The sequence below is a fragment of the Aethalodelphis obliquidens genome, unplaced genomic scaffold, assembly GCF_003676395.1.
Source record: "Aethalodelphis obliquidens isolate GAN/ISIS:26980383/991018 unplaced genomic scaffold, ASM367639v1 scaffold27, whole genome shotgun sequence".
Lineage (NCBI taxonomy): Eukaryota > Metazoa > Chordata > Mammalia > Artiodactyla > Delphinidae > Aethalodelphis > Aethalodelphis obliquidens.
The window spans coordinates 15,602,094-15,619,242 of record NW_020837971.1 but is presented as its reverse complement, the minus strand read 5'-3'; the positions used below and the strand labels follow the sequence as shown (position 1 = coordinate 15,619,242).

General features: G+C 40.0%; 1 protein-coding gene across 2 annotated transcripts in view; it reads right to left on the bottom strand.

The window, feature by feature from the left end:
* Positions 1-1,063: 1,063 nt before the first annotated feature.
* Positions 1,064-17,149, bottom strand: part of BLVRA (biliverdin reductase A) — a 55,288-nt gene continuing 39,202 nt past the window's right edge. For both annotated transcript variants that reach the window (XM_027124003.1, XM_027124005.1), the window contains exons 6-8: positions 6,326-6,433; positions 4,097-4,268; positions 1,064-1,430 (exon numbers count right to left, since the gene is read on the bottom strand). In XM_027124003.1, coding sequence (XP_026979804.1) covers positions 1,172-1,430; positions 4,097-4,268; positions 6,326-6,433 — 539 coding nt within the window. In that variant the 3' untranslated portion in view covers positions 1,064-1,171. The remainder of the gene's footprint in view (positions 1,431-4,096; positions 4,269-6,325; positions 6,434-17,149) is intronic.

Sequence of the window (17,149 nt, the reverse complement as noted above, 5' to 3'; positions counted from 1 at the left end):
TAGGGCTCATAATAGCAAGTGGGGAGCAGGGAAAAAACCAAGAGGGAGACATTTACAGAAGCAAGAAATCTAACCCAAGCTCAGAAGAAGATGCAGCAGGACCACCAGTGAAACGAAAGGGCAGCTTCCTGGGACTCAAGCAGATTGGACCGGACATGAGCCACGAGTCCAGACAAGCACAAGACCCCAAGTGCAAACACACGTGGCTTCCCTGGCTGTGTCCTGGGTCTCTGGTCTCCTCTCCAGGCAGCCTTCTGAGTGCTCTACCTAAGTCAGAAACATGACCACGAACCCCACGCCCCCGACACGTTAAACAACACCCTTTGGTGCCTCTGCACAGCCTGATAAACAACACCCCAGCTCTTCACCTGGCCTTCAAGGCCCCCCACCATCAGATCTGCCTCTCTGGGACTCCCCACTCCAGACCCAGCGCTTCAGCGACACTGTCCCAGAGCACTGGCCAGGCTGCTTCTTACTTCTCTCTGTTCATACTGCCCCTCTGCCAGGGAGGCCCTTCTTTGACCTTCACACAGCTCTCTCTTCATCATCAGGACCTGGTTTGCACATCTTCCCTGAACCCTTCTCCGGATGGCCAGGGACAGCCTGAACCTGCAACGTTACAATGACCAGTTTGTGTGACTTGCTTCCCTTCTGACACTGTGAGTTAGTGAGGGCAGTGGCTATGTCTTATTCATTTTCAGGATCCCCAGCACTGGGCACGGTCGTCTAGTGAGAGTCTGTGGAGGGGGAAATAAAATTCCTTAAGGCGGCAGGAAGGAGGGTTCCAGGCACCGTTTTGCAGTGATTTAGCGCATGAGTGGGGGGTTTAAAGGCTGGTTCTGCCATTTACTAGCTGGGTAACTTCAAACAAGATTTTTTCAATATACTAAGGAAAACAAGCCTGGTAATAATACTCATCCGACAGGGCCGTTGGGAAGAATGAATGAAACTGGACATCTAAAGCATCCCGTGCCGCTCCACCAAGGTTGGTTCTTTTTTCATTCCTACCACGTGTGCCCCTACCCAAGTATCACTCCCAACACGGCTCGTGACAATAAGCGAATCCTGTTTACCCAAGACACGTTTAATGGTAAGAACAGAGATGAAGGTCAACTCTTGATAAAAATCAGGCTCAGGTCTCGTCTGGGCAGGGCCGTGTTGCCCCCTCCCTTCACTTCTTCGGGCGGCAGTGTTTCTGGATCTCTCCCGCCAGCCACAGGCAGTGCAGGATGCGTTTCTTCTCGGCAGCCAGCTCCTCTTCAGAGAACTGGCCCAGGAGTTTCTGGACAAATATATTTTGATCCTTCAGGAAAATATTCTTATTGACGCCTACGTTGGGCATATTCTCCAGGGACCCAGACTTGAAATGGAAGCTTAAATGTCTGTTTCGCTTTAGGCCAGGCGCCTTCTCTTCAATCCACGTCAACGGGCTGTGGAAGCAAGAGGCACAGGATTAGTTTCCCAGGGGCGCGCGGATGCGGGCTGGCACCTGAGTGCCCAGTGCCAGGTCCTCGTTTTGTGCCCGTTTTCCCTGCAGCTGCTGCATCCCAACCTCCACCATCCTCCCAGACGCCATGGGTGACTGTTGGCAACTTTACTGCCCAAAGGTCCTTTGTTCAATTTTGCCACCAGGCAGGGGAGTTCAAAGATTTTGGTGTATGTTTGTTATTTAGGAGTCTTTACCCTGAATCTCACCGGATCCTTCTGGAAGATCCAGACCTGGGATCCTGTGCAAACTGTTGTTTCCAAGTGTATGTGCATTTTTATGGGAAAGAATTCTTAGCGTTCTTTCATCACATTTTCCAAGAGGTCTATGACTCCAGGCACATGCCAAGACCAGATGCTGCCTGCCCACTCACAAGGCACCTGTTTCCACTTCACATTTGCCCCTCAGGCCAAGGTCAGTGCTCACAAAAATCTACAATTCAAATAGGACAGACCCCGCTCTTCTAAAGTGTCTTCTTTTTCTGGATTTATCTTTTCTGTCTTTAGATAAAAGCTGTGTTATCTGCTTAATGAAAAAGAGAAACCTAAGCAGATTCGATTTAAAGTTAGAAGCTTCACTGAATAATGTGACAGGAAAAATATAAAATCTGCTCTTCAAAAATATATTCTAAGAACAATACAGCATTGATTTAAGGACTTTCAATGGAAAAAAAATCCATAATTCTTTTGCCTCAATAATCTTCAGTTTGAGACAATCCTTTCAAATATTTGCCTATATGTATATGGAATATAAATCCTAAAGTATAACTAATTTTTAATTATGTTTATTTAAAAATGCTTTTATGATCCTACAGATACTGCTATTATTTTTATCTGCATATTATTGGGACAACTGATTATATAATTCATTCAATATTTCATTATTGCCAAATATTCATGCTCTTTCCAACTTTAATATGGATAACCTCCATTCAACCTCTTTACACATATACACACATAGAGTTTTCCTTCCTTCCTTCTGGGAACGAAGTCCTAGGAATGAGAGGACTTGCTCTGGCTACTTCTCTTTGCTTTCCCCTCCTTCTTCTTATACTACAGGGAGAGTCAGGGTCAAGGACAGGCAATCTGGTTGGGCTGCCATGTTAAGTAATGGCGTTTTCAGGGCGAATAGGGAAAGGGTTCAATGCCGGGCAGGCATCAGGGTCCCTGGCCTTCTCGTCTCCATTCCTCGGATTCCCTCTTCCTCTCCCCGTGGGCTGCAGTGGGGCAGGCCCGGCGTGGGCAGGCTAGATCAGCGTGGCTAAGGAACGAAGGGGAACTACCTTTGGTTTGTTTGTTCTCCACCTCTAGAGGCACGGGCCATAATACGGCTAACGGTGTGAGTGCGGAGTTGCAAGAAAGGGGCCCAAGCAGGTCACTTAAGATTGTTTTGGGTGCTGTAGGAAGCTCAGGGGTACCTCCAACCTGGGTAAAGGCGGCCTCCCCTTCAGCCAATCAGCTCACCCAGACCTACATTAGAGTGTGGGGTGAGTGGTTAGGAGGAAAAGATCTGAAGTACATAAAAGGGGAGCCGTCAGGAGAGATGTGGACAGAATAACTTCCTCATCTTGTGGCCCTAAAAACTTAAAGCATTTGCCCTGGAGGACGAGGGCATGGGGGGTAGGGCATGCCTGGCTCTGGTACCACTCCTACCAACTGGCTTCAATAGGAGGCCTGAAACGTGTACCTCTTCTATATAGATTTGGGTTGAAAAGGTGTTCTAATGCTTTTTTTTTTTTTTTTTTACAAAGTTTGAAAACTGCTGGTAAAATGGGAAGAACACGGGCTTGGGAGTAAACTGCACTGGGTTTTCCTGGATAATCTGGGACCTGAGGCTAACGATACCCAACCTCGTGGACAGGTGAGGACTACAGGACGAATTAAAGACAAGGCCTGGCATGTTTTCAGTACGATTCCCTTCTCGTGCCCTTCCTGTGCATTTCTGTGGAGGTGTGACCATCTGGGGACCAGAGACAGGCTGCCTGAGCGCGATTCTCACACAATCACTTGTTAGCTGTGTGCCCTTAGCAAGTTTCTTAACCTCTCTGAGCCTCATAGTTTCCTAGGTGATCATAATCATAATAATGCCCACTCCGGAGAGTTGGTAAAGATTATATGAGAAAATCCTTATAAAAGGACTAGGCCCTGGCACATGGTAGGAACTCAGGAAATGTTAGCAAATACTAGTACAACCGGGATTCAAGCAGTGATCCTGGTCTTGCTGGTCCTTTTACTGTGACCTTTCAAGGTCATGTCTGCCCTCCTCCCCATCCTCTGCTGAGGTTCTGCTCTGTTCCACTAGGTTGCTGGAAGGCAGCTGTAACTTAAGAAACTGTGTGGGCAAATGACTCACAGAGGCTCCTTATGTTTAAAAAGACTTGGCTTAGACAACCTGCTCAAGTCTGTAAGCTTCTCTTAACCTCACGGGGCTGCTGGGAGGATGGCATGAGGCAACGTAAGTGAAATCCCAGCACCCGTTCCACTGGCATAAGCAGACGGCCCTTCTGGAGTCGAAGGTGTGGGTCTAGGCCCCTGGGTCCCCCATATCTCCCTTGTGAACACACGAGGATGTCCTTATGTTGCCTTCTCCTCGCAGCTTCTCATGACCTACCTTTTGTTCTCCGTCTCTAAGCACACGGTCATCTTCATATACTGATCTTCTTTTCTCTCTTCCAAAGTGGCGGACACGAGAGAAAGCTCCCCAAAGAGGGAGACCAGCCAGGTCAGGCGAGAGATGCCACTGAATGCGGGGAAGCCAAACCGTTCTTCTTCCAGCGGGCTAGCTGTGGGGAATCACAGACATGGCGGGGACTGGAGGGGCGGGGCTGACAGCTGGGGGGCATGGGGGATGTGACAGGGAGCGCACAGATGTGGCTGGGTGATCAGGACACACAACCTGCCTTGTGACGGGGCTGCGCAAGATGACTAATTCTGATGGAGACTTTCATAAAAACGTCTCCCTTTTTTCCTGTTTCTTAAATTCACTTTGTTGGTAAAATAAAATATTTCACTGGAAATTGCAGTCCGTCTGGCCCACAGGGTAATAAAAATGTTTTAGGCTTCTAACGTGTGTGTGTGTGTGTGTATATATATATATGCACACACACACACATATGTAAACATATATCCCCTTCAGTTAGTGACTTAAAGAAGTAAAAGAATTAACGTATTTTAGTCTCTCAAGCCTATATTCCTATAAATACCATATAACTGTCTGTGTAAGTGATAAGGGAGTGAAGGAATTGTGATAGCTGTGGAGAAAGCAGTAATTCCTATAAAGTAGTCAATATCAAGAAAATTGTTACAGCGTTAAGTGTTTTCTCAGTCTTCATAATCTCGTGTACAACAGTATATTGCAACGAGTATCTGTACGAGAAATCTGGTCAAGATACTGCTCCCCTCTCATCCCAGCCTAAATTTTAAACATAACCTAGGTTTATAAGACTTCATATCTGTTACACTGCTCTTTAAACCAAAGATTTCTTAAAACTTTGATACTGACTTAAAACAACTAATAATTATGAGTATGTTCTAAAGAAAACAAGCAAAGTAAATAAAAAGACAAAGAAAACAAAGATTGTAAGTTTCATAGACAACATGGTTTCAAATCACTAGGACCTAAGTATGAAACTTACAAAGGAAAGGCAGCTCCCTCTGGGCTGGTTCCTGTCTGCTCCTGTGCTTTGCAGAGGACCGAACAGCTGCTACAAGTCTGAGCTCCCATCTGTCTGCCTCGGCCACATAACTGTTGGGTCAACTTTGTGAAGCTACTCACTTCTCTGAGCTTCATTTAAAAAAATCTGTATAATGGGGGTAATAAATACCCACTTTCTAGGATTATCATATGAATTAACATGAAATAATGTCACATACGTAGCCCAGTTCCTTGTGCAGATTAACGGTTATTACTGTCTCCACAACTCTCATTATATCATCATTTTAAAGGATGAAGATGGATTTTGTGCCATTCTATTTTTTTTGGCTGTACCGCACGGCATGCAGGATCTTAGTTCCCCAACCAGGGGTTGAGCCCATGCCCCCACCACAGTGGAACCTCGGAGTCCTAACCATTGTACCGCCAGGGAAGTCCCTGAAAATGGATTTTGAAATGAGATTCCACTACCGTATATTTTCTGGAAACTCACGAACAGATGAATGGTTTTACCACATGACAATGTCGGTTTTGTTTCTGTAAAGAAAGCCCTCAGGAAAGGTGGTCCAGATGCCTTAGGGGGGAGACAAATCCAAGGAGCCCACCCAAAGGAGACTGCAGACCTTGAGGCTCCAGGCTGCTCATTTCCTTCAGCTGATGGAGGTGCTCAAAGAATGACCAACATGAAGTAAATAGCTGAATATATAGTAGATCAAATATCTTGGCCACAGCCAATGTCCTGATAACATGTTGGAGGAAGAAAGGGTCTATGCATATTCTATTTGCTCCACAGAGAGGTATAAACATGTTCTCTTCTCCAAGAACCTTCTCGGTCCTTTAGCAAAGAGAGCTTTCATTTTTAACCTCCTGTGGAAAAATAATCTCCAACTCATCAAGATTTCATGAGAGAAAATTCTACCTAATCGATTGGGCCAAAAGCATAGATGTGCTTGAGATTTCTAACACGTCTTCCCCAAGGCCCACTGAGCAATCAGATCTCATTTGAGGAAAGAAGAAAAATAGATCATTTTTATTGTCTGTGGGTGCGTGGGAAAATTAAATGGGCCCTCAGTCAGAACGTCTTCAGCAGAAATGAATCCAAGCTCACATCCTAGAGAGCTCAGAACCCAGTAACCCTCCACCAGCCTCACCAGTTACATATGACCTGTGATCCCACCAAGGGCTGACCTGTGAAGAGGAGAGACCCTTTCAGCAGGTCCTTCCCCACCACTTCTTTTTTCAGGAATGCAAACTCCTCCATCAAGAGTTCAACGTGCTCCTCATGCAAGACTTTCCCTGTCACGACAAGGATGGGGTTTAAAAAAAAAAAAAAAAAAAGGCAGTCATCCTAAATTCTGTTAATTTCCTCGTATTTTTTTCATTTTTAAAAATTGAGAATGTATGTATAACTGAATCACTTGGCTGTACAACTGAAACTAATACAACATTGTAAATCAACTATACTTTGATAAAAAAATATATATATTAAAAAAATTTTTTTTTTTAATTTGCTCAAAAATGCTATGTCCATGCTTTGGATTCAAGATGGCTGATTGAACACACACATTTATTTCCACTTTTATCAAAATCCTAATGAATTTTATGAAAAAGTTATTTAAAAATAAAATTGAGGGGTAATGGACAGATATAACTATATATTTAAAGTGTACAATGTGCTGTTTTGACGTACATATGCATCGTGGAATGATTATCAAGGTCAAGACACTTAACACATCCATCACCTGACAGTTCACTCTCTGTGTGATAAGAATGCTTAAGACCTACTCTCAGCAACTTTCAAGTACACAATTCCATATTATTAACTATAACAACCATGTTGTACATTAGATCCTCGGAACTTCTTCTTATAATTGAAAATTTGCACCCTTTGATCTATATTGCCCTATTTCCCCTTCCCCCAGCCCAAGGCAACGGCCATTCAAATCTCTGTTTCTATGAAACAGGCTTTTTTTTTTTTCTTTTTAGATTCCGCTCTAAGTGAAACCATACAGTATTTGTATTTCTCTTATTTCACTTAGCATAATGCCCTCCAGGTTCATTCATGTTGTAGCAAATGGCAGGGTTTCCTTCTCTCCCGGCTGAATAATATTCCACTGTATATATAAGCCACACTTTTCGTTATCCTTTTCATCTCTGGAAGAACATTTAGGTTGTTTCCATCTCTTGGTTACTGTGCATAATGCTGCGATGAGAATGGGTATACATGTATCTCTTCAATATACTGATTTCAATTCCTCTGGATATATACCCAGGAGTGGGACTGCTGAATCATGTGATAGTCCTATTTTTAATTTTTTGAAGACTCACCACAGTCTTTTCCATAGGGTCTGCACCAACTCATATTCTCACCAACAGTGCACCAGCGTTCTCTTTTCTCCGTATCCTCGCCAACACTTGTCTCTCGTCTTTTTGATGACAGCCAATTCTAACAGGTGTGAGGTGATATCTCGTGGTTTTGATTTGCATTTCCCTGATGATTAATGATGTTGAGCAACTTTTCATATATCTGTTGGCCATCTGAATGTCTTCTTTGGAAATATGTGTATTCAGTTCCTCTGCCCATTTTCTAATTGGAGTATTTGCTTTTTGGCTATTAGTTTTCTGAGTTCTTTATACTTCGGATATTAACCCCTAATCAGATATACAGCTTGCAAATACTTTCCCTCTTCTGTAAAGTATCAATTTATTGATTGTTTCCTTTGCTGTGTGGAGGCTCTTTGGTTTGATGCAGACCTATTTGTTTATTTCAGCTTTCATTTCCTGTATGCTTGGTGTCTTACCCAAGAAATCACTGCCAAGGCCAATGTCAAGAATTTTTCCCCGTGTTTTCTTCTAAGAGTTTTACAGTTTCAGGTAAGTCCCTTTTTTCTGAACAGCTCTATTTGTCCTTGATACATGTCAAGAGTTTTTCCCTGTGTTTTCTTCTAAGAGTTTCACAGTTTCAGGTAAGTCCCTTTTTTCTGAACAGCTCTATTTTTCCTTGATACATCTCAAGATAATTTTTGTGAATGGTGTAAGACGGGTCCAGTTTCATTCTTTTGCACGTGGCCATCCAGTTTTCCCAGAACCACTGATTGAAGACTATCCTTTTCCCACTGTGTGTTCTTGGTGTCAAAAATCAGCAGACTATATATGCATAGGTATATGCCCTGCTCTTTATTCTGTTCCAATGATCTATGTGCCTGTTTTTATGTCAGTACCATACTGTTTGGATTACTACAGCTTTGTAATATAGGTTGAAATCAGGTGGTGTGATGCCTCTAGCTTTGTTTTTCATCTCAGGAATGCTTTTTTTATTTAAAGTCTTTTGTGGTTCCATACAAATTTTGGGGTAGTTTTTTCCTTTTCTGTGTAAAATGCCATTGGAATTTTGATATGGACTACACTGAATCTGTAGAGTGCTTTGGGTAGTATGGACATTTTAACAATACCAGTCCTTCCAATTCAAGAACACAGGGTATCTATCCATTATTCATGTCTTCCTGAATCTCTTTCATCAATGTCTTATAGTTTTCAGTGTACATGTCTTTCACCTCCTTTGTTAAATTTATTCCTAAGTATTTTATTGCTTTTGATGGTACTGTAAATGAGATTTCTTTCTTAATTTCTCTTTCAGATACTTTGTTGTTGGTATATAGAAATGCAACTGATTTCTGTATGGTAATTTTGTATTCTGTAACTTAACTGAATTTATTAGTTCTAACAATTTTCAGTGGCGTCTTCAGGGTTTTCTACATATAAGATCATGTCACCTGCAAAAAGACAATTTTAATTTTCTTTCTAATTTGGATGCCTTTTATTTATTATTCTTGCCTAATTACTCTGGCCTCAGCTTACAGTTTACTATGTAAAATAGCACACAGTGGTAATTATGGGCATCCTTGTCTTGTTCCTGATCTCACAGAAGAGGCTTTTAACTTTTCACTATTGATTATGATGTTAGCTGTGGGGTTCTCTGTATCATCTTTGTTATGTTGAGAAACATTCCTTCTACACCTAATCTGTTGAGAGATTTTATCACAAATGGATGTTGAACTCTGTCAAGTGCTTTTTCTGCATCTATTGAGATGATCATATATTTATTTTTCATTTTGTTAATGTAGTATATCACATTTATTGATTTACATATGTTGAGCCATCTTTGCAACCCAGGGACGAATCCCACTAGATCATAGTGTATGATCCTTTTAATGTGCTCTTGAATTTAATGCAGATTTTTGCATCTATGTTCATCCTGGATAGCAGCCTGTAATTTTCTTTCCTTGTAGTGTCTTTGTTTGGCTTGGTATCAGGGTAATGTTGGCCTCATAAAATGAGTTAGAAAGTGTTCCTTCCTCTTCAAGTTTTTGAAAGAGTTTGAGAAGGATTGTTATTAATTCTTCTTTAAATGTTTGGTAGAATTCATCTGTGAAGCCATCTGGATTTTATATGTTTGGAGGTTTTTGATGACTTATTCGATCTCCTAATCCCCTTGTTATTGGTCTGCTCAGTTTTTCTTTTACTTCATGATTCAGTCATGGTAAGTTGTGTGTTTCTAGGAATTTATCCATTTCTCCTAAATTATCTAATCTGGTGGCATAAGTTGTTCATAGTCTCCTATGATTCTTTGTATTTCTGTGGTATCAGTTACAATGTCTCCTCCCTCATTTATAATTTTATTAATTTGAGTCATTTCCCTTTTTTCTTGGTAAGTCTAGCTGAAGATTTGTCAATTTTATCTTTTCAAAAAGCCAACTTAGTTTCATTGATCTTTTCTACTGTCTTTCTAGTCTCTATTTCTGCTCTAATCTTTATTATTTCTCCCCATCAACTAAGTTTGTTCTTCCTTTTCTATTTCCTTGAGACGTAAAGTTAGGTTGTTTGAGTTCTTTCTTTTTTCTTAATGTAGGTGTTTATCACTGTAAACTACTCTCTTAGAAATGCTTTTGCTGAATCCCATCAATTTCTGTATTTGTGTTTCTATTTTCATTCACCTCAAAAATTTTAAAACATTTACCCTTGATCCATTGTTTTTTCAGAATGTGGTGTTTAATCCATATATAGGTGAATTTTCCAGCTTTCCTCCCATTATTGACTTCTAATTTTATACCATGCAGTCAAAAAAGATACTTAATAAGATTTTAATCTTATTAAATTTGTTTTCTGACCTAACATATGATGCGTCCTGGAGAATGTTCCATGTGCATTTGAGAAGAATGTGTGTCCTGTTGCTATTGGTTGGAATGTTCTGTATACGTCTGTAAGGCAACTTGGTCTAAAGTGTAGTTCAAATTCATTAGTTCATAATGTATTTCTGTTTGGATATTTTATCCACTGTTGAGAGCAGGGCATTGAAGTCCCCTACTATTATTGCATTGCTGCCTATTTTTATCTTCAGATCTGTTTAGGTACTCCAATATTGGGAGCATACATATTTACAATTTTTATATCCTCTGAAGGAATTGATCCCTTTATTATATAATGACCTTCTTTTTCTCTTGTTACGGCTTTTGACTTTAAGTCTGTTTTGTGTGATATGCTACACCTGCTCTCCTTTGGTTTCCATCTGCACAGAGTATTTTTCCATCCACATGGAATATTTTTTCATCCCTCCACTTTTGGCCTATGAGTGTCCTTAAAGTGTGAGTCTTTTGTAGGCAGCATATAGTTGAGTCTTATTTATGAATTGAGCTATTCTTTGTCTTTTAATTGGAGAATTTAACTATTTACATTTAGAGTGATTATTGATAGGTAAGAACGTATTGCCATTTTGTTACCTGCTTTCTGATTGTTTTATAGTTCCTTTCTTCCTCTCACTGTCTTTCTTTTTATTTTTTTAAAAATTATTTATTTATTTTTGGCTGCATTGGGTTTTTGTTGCTGCGTGCGGGCTTCCTCTAGTGACGAGCAGGGGCTACTCTTTGTTGCAGTGCGCAGGCTTCTCATTGCGGTGGCTTCTCTTGTTGTAGAGCACAGGCTCTAGATGCACAGGCTTCAGTAGTTGTGGCACGTGGGCTCAGTAGTTGTGGCTCACAGGCTCCAGAGCACAAGCTCAGTAGTTGTGGCACACGGGCTTAGATGCTCCGAGGCATGTGGGATCTTCCCGGACCAGGGCTTGAACCCGTGTTCCCTGCATTGGCAGGTGGATTCTCAACCACTGCGCCACCAGGGAAGGCCCTCACTGTCTTTCTTTATGAGTTGATGGTTTTTGGTCATGGTATCCTTTGATTCTTTTCTCTTTATCATTTTTTTCCTTGGTGGTACTAACAGTACCATGAGGCTTTCATAATACATCTTATAACAGTCCATTTTAAGCTGACAGTAACGTAACTTCAATTGCATTTAAAAATTCTACATATTTACTTGCCTCCCCCCAACAATTTATGTTATTGGTGTCCCAATTTATGTATTTTAATCTTGTGTATCCATTAACAAAATATTGTAGCTATAGTTACTTTTAATACTTTTGTCTTTTAACCTATATACTAGAGTTCAAAGTGATCTACACAGCACCATTGCGGTAATAGAGTATTTTGAATTTGACTATATATTGGGTTGGCCAAAAAAGTTTGGGTTTTTCCATAAGATGTTACAGAAAACACGAACGAACATTTTGGCCAACCCAGTATTTACATTTAGCACTGAATTTCACGCTTTCATATATTTTCTTGTTACTAGTTAACATCCTTTCAGGCAGGTCCAGTGGCGATAAATTCTTTCTCCTTTTATTTGTCTGGGAAAGTCTTTATTTCTCCTTCATTTCTGAAGAACAATTTTCCTGGATAAATTATTCTCATTTGATATTTTTCTTTGAGCACATTGAATGTATCAGCCTACTCTCTCCTGGCCTGCAAGATTTCTGCTGAAGAATCTGCTCACAGCCTTATCAGGATTCCCTTGTGTGTGATGAGTCTTTTCCCTCTCACTGCTTTCAAAGTTCTCTCTTTGTCTTTGATTTTTGTGAGCTTGGTTAAAATGTGTCATGGTAACAGTTCCTGATTTTGATGGTTGTATGTGGTTATCTAGAGACTGTTTTTATTTGCAGGATATACGCATGAAATTATTGGGGGATGAGGTTGGCAATTTACTCTCAAATGATTCTCAAGAAAAAAGAGTTCTCTGTACTGTATTCACAACTCTTCTATAAGTTTGAGGTTATTTCAAAAAAAAAAAAAACAAACCAAATAAATAGTTAGCACCAAAAATATGACAGCAAGCCAGAATCAGTCATGGATTATGAAATAAGATATAACTTCTAAGGAGAAAATGAAAAGGCAACTTGCAATTAATAGACTTGAATTCTCGACTCATTTATTTCCTCAAACATGATTTCAGCAGCTTTCTGACATAAGCAGTATATTACGAAATTCTCAAAGAACCATTTTCTGGCCTCATCTTCTGAAATAGGGTGTTTTGTGTATCTCAGAAATAATAAATAAGTGTGTTTAAATTTGGGGGGAAAATTAGAAGAAATAAAAATACCCATGATCCTATTTACCAGAAAGAACCACTACTAAGATATATTGGTATATTTCCTTCTTTCTTGTCATTCTGCTGTGAATTATTTTTCATGGTTGTGATCATATGGTAGAAACAAAATTATATTTATTTTTAGTTTTAAAGTGTAAACATGAATTCATGTCATTGAAGAAAATTGAGAAAATGTGGAAGAGTATAAAGAAAAAAATATAACCGCCCAGAATTCTACCAGCTAATCTCTGTTACCATTTTGTTTCACTTGCTTTTTTTTTTCCTTGCATATATGTGACATGATGTTTATACTGATGATTGAGCAATACAGGAACGGTCTCAGATCCTAGCTGAGAGATAATCTGCAGGGAAGTCTGGTAGTAGGTAATCGATGTCACTGAGGGGACAAGTCACCGACAGGAAAGGGGCACTAGGGAATTTTCTGGAGTAATAAAAACGTTCTGTATCTTGGCTGGAGTAATAATTACATGGGTATATACTCTGTCAAAATTCATTTAACTCTGCACTTAAAATCTCTGAATTTATCATAAGGAAATTATATCTCAATTTACAAAAGGATAAGGACTTAAGGTAATTAATTTAGTGAAATGAGTACCAGAATTATTATTCAGTTTCTTCAATGGCTTTGGTGTTGGCCTATTCAGAGCTGCTTTTGTAAAAGAAATAAGACGTTTCTCAGAACTTCTTGTGTCATAGAGGTAGGTCTTCCTTTGTAACTAGTTTAACCATTAATACAAATGCTAGAAAAAATTGTCTCACTTGTTATTAAATGTGTCAGACTTGGCAAGCTATCCCATCTGATTGGCGGGGTGACAGATGGGGCTGGAGAAACACTGATTCTGAGAAGAAACAGAGGAACAGCAGGCCATGCACTGCCCTGAGCCAACAGTGATTCATTTTACATGTGCCCATGAAAACAAAAATATGATTTTCCATTCCGTTTCTGATATTTGAAAATGCAAAAAGTACGCTTCACCAAGCACTAGTCAGCTATATGATAACCAGTGCTGGGGCTGTTTTCTATGGCATCCTGGGTAAATATGTCGGAACAGTTATGGTTCTTAGAAAACTCTTTCTTATATGAGGATGAGCTCTCCATCTCTATAATTCTGCCCCCTACGAACAGAAGCAATACAACATAAATTTATTTTCTCTTTCTGTGGAGAGCTTTTAATATATCTTAAAATGTTTCTCCTTTACATTAAATATTTAAACTCTAGTGATATGTCCAAATTATGTGTAACTTTTTAAAATTTGTTTTTGTTTGGGGGGATTATACTTTCTAATTTAGGTGCCTAGTAGTCTTTTTCTTGCCTACCTGCTCTGGCTGCAACTTCCAGTACTATGCTGAATAGAAGTGGTGAAGTGGTCATCCTTATCTTGTTTCCTGATCTTGGAGGAAAAGCTTTCAGTGTTTTACCGTTTAGTATGATATCGGCTGTGGACTTTTTATATATGGCCTTTATTATGATGAAGTAGTTTCTTTCTATTCCAAGTTGTCATTATAACAGTGTGTCTTGGTGTGGGTCTCTGGATTTATTCTACTTGGAGTTCATTGTCTTGAATTTCCTCCCCCCAATTTAGGAAGTTTTCAGCCATAGTTTCTTCACATAAGCTCTCTGTCCCTTTCTCTCTCTCGTCTCCTTCTCTGACTTGCATAATGCATATAATGATCTGCTTGATGGTGTCCTTTAAGTCCCTTAAGTTTTATTCATTTTTTTCTTTTTTTAGCCACGCCACGTGGCATGCGGGATTTTAGTTTCCCCAACCAGGGATCGAACCTGCGCCCCCTGCAGTGGAAGTGTGGAGTCTTAACCACTGGACTGCCAGGGAGGTCCCTTTTTCACTTTTCTTCATTCTTTTTTTTTTTTTTTTTTGCTCCTTTGACTCAAATTTCAAATGACCCATCTTCAAGTTTGCCAGTTCTTTCTTTTCTGCTTGATCAAATTTGCTGTTGAACCCTTCTTGTGAATTTTTCAACTCAGTTATTTTATTCTTCAGCTCAAGAATTTGTTTGGTTCTTTTGTATAGTTTACATTTCTTTGTTGATATATTTTCATTTTGTTCACGCACTGTTACCCTGATTTCATTTACTTGCCTATGTTTTGTTTTAGCTGACTGAGCATCTTTTAGACAGTTAGTTATTTTGGTAATTCTTGGATCTCCATTTCTTTAAGGTTGGTTTCTGCAGATTTATTTCATTCCTTTGAGTGGGCTGTATTTCCCTGTTTCTTTGTATTCCTTGTGATCATTTACAGGCAAACCTCGTTCTATTACACTTCGCTTTATTGCACTGTGCAGATATTGCATTTTTTACTAATTGAAGGTTTGTGACAACCCTGCCTTGTCAGAGGATGGTTAGCATTTTTTAATACTAAAGTATTTTAAAATTAAGGTATGTACATTGTTTTTTAACATAATGATATTGCACACTTAATAGACTACAGTACAGTGTAAACATAACTTTTATATGCACTGGAAAACCAAAAAATTCATTTGACTCACTTTACTGTAATATTCAATTGATTGCTGTGGTCTGGAACTGAACCCTCAATATCTCCAAGATATGCCTGTACTGAGATTTGAATATTTGAAAAAACAGCCACCTCTCCCAGTCTTTATAGACTTGCTTTGTACAGGGGAAGACCTTCACCAGTCAGCCAGGCCAGAAATTCTGGAGGCCACTCAAACCTTTTCTGGAGATGTATCTTCTTTGGGCTTGCACATGTAATTTCCAAGTTAAAGAGGTTTGCCCCTGTTCTCAAGAACCTGGAATCTCTTGCTCCCTGTGGCGTCTGTTCAGAGTACTGCAGTCTCCCTGGTGCTATAACAAACTACAGTGCTTGCTTCGTTCTTAGCTGCCCTGACCCTGGCATCCAATGTCTACTCCTGTTTCCTTCAGCATTCCCAGTCAGGAGAGACAGAAATCAGTCCTTCAAGCAGCCCTTGAGAAGCCAGAACATTGGACACATGTTCCACTCTTTCCTTTCCCTCCCTTTAGATTCTTCTAATCTAAGAATTAGAAGGGGAAGGGCTATGGTGAGCAAATGCAATGAATTTTCTTACCCACTTCAATGCAGCTCTTCTTGGCTCTGTGCTTGCCTGGGGGTACTGCAACTGCTTAACTGATTTCTGGAGTACTTGCTAAGGTATTTTGGTCTATATATTGTTGTTAAGTTGGTGACTCTGTGGGGAATGAGGTTCTGAGGCTTCTTATTCCACCACCTTGCTGACATCACTCCCAAATTATCCATAACTCTTGCCGTCCAAAATGATATAACATTAGGTATGCTGAATTGAATAAGATCATTCCTTCCTGTGCTACAATGTAATTGCTATAATTACTGTTTCAGTTCACTTTCAGCAGATTAAGTTAATACTGCTAGTTGTGACCATTTGACACTGTGGGCTCCTCAAGGGCAAGGGTCATCTTCTTGTTATCCCCTATTATCAAGGACAGTATCTCATACATAGTGATAAGTGTCATGTAAACGCTGCTTAATGGATGTTCTAGTATGAGTTATGAATACTTGTCTAGAGAACAAAGGTCACTCTTGGTGTTCAGGGCTTTTCTCTTTTTCAAAGCCATTCACGATCTGTAAGCAAGCCATCCAGATTCTGCTTGCTTAAGGAGCTAATACCAGGATCCAATATAACAATATTTTCTCATTTTTAAAAAAGTAAGTCCATATTTGATTCAGTTTTCTATAGTTTTAACCTAATGTGCTCTTTGTGTTTCATTTATGTTTCGTCATCATGTCTTCTGAGGCCCTTCTTAGGTTAGAAAGTTTCTCAAAATTTCCTTGTTTTTTAATGACCTTGATAGTTCTGAAGAGTATTGTTTAGGTATTTTGTAGAATGCCCCTCAGCTGGGATTTTTCTGATGTTTTTTCATGGTTAGACTGGGGTTATGGGTTTTGGACAGGAAAACTACAGAAGTAATGGGCCATTCTCATCACATTATATTAAGCGTACAGAAGACATTAATAAACAGAAACCTCCATTAAATAAGAGTTGGGAGACCAGAACAGGGAGCTCCCATACCCTGCGATGATAGTAGAGCCCAACAGGAAGACAACGACTCCTCTTCTGTCCTGGCAAGGACTCAGCCAATGAAAAGCCATGGACTCTTTGCTTACGATTCCCCCCGCAAACTTCCTTTTCCCTATAAAAGTGTTCCCCTGCCCTTGCTGTGCAGGGATTTGCACGTGGCTCGCCACGGTTGCAGACCTTGAATTATAATTCTCTGCTGATTCTGAATAAACTCATCTTTGCTGGAGAAATAACTGGCAGTCTACTTGTTTTCAGTCAACAAGTACATCCTATTAACACGACTTATCACTGTTCACACTGACCTCAATCATCTCGCTGAGGCGTAGTGTTTGGTTTCTCTAGTGTAGAGTTAACTCTTTTCCCCCTTCTTTCCATCTTGTGCTCTTTGGAAGGAAGTCACTATGCACAGGACATTATCTTCCTGAAGCCACTTAGTTTGTTATCTTGTAAAGTGTTCCACATTCTAGT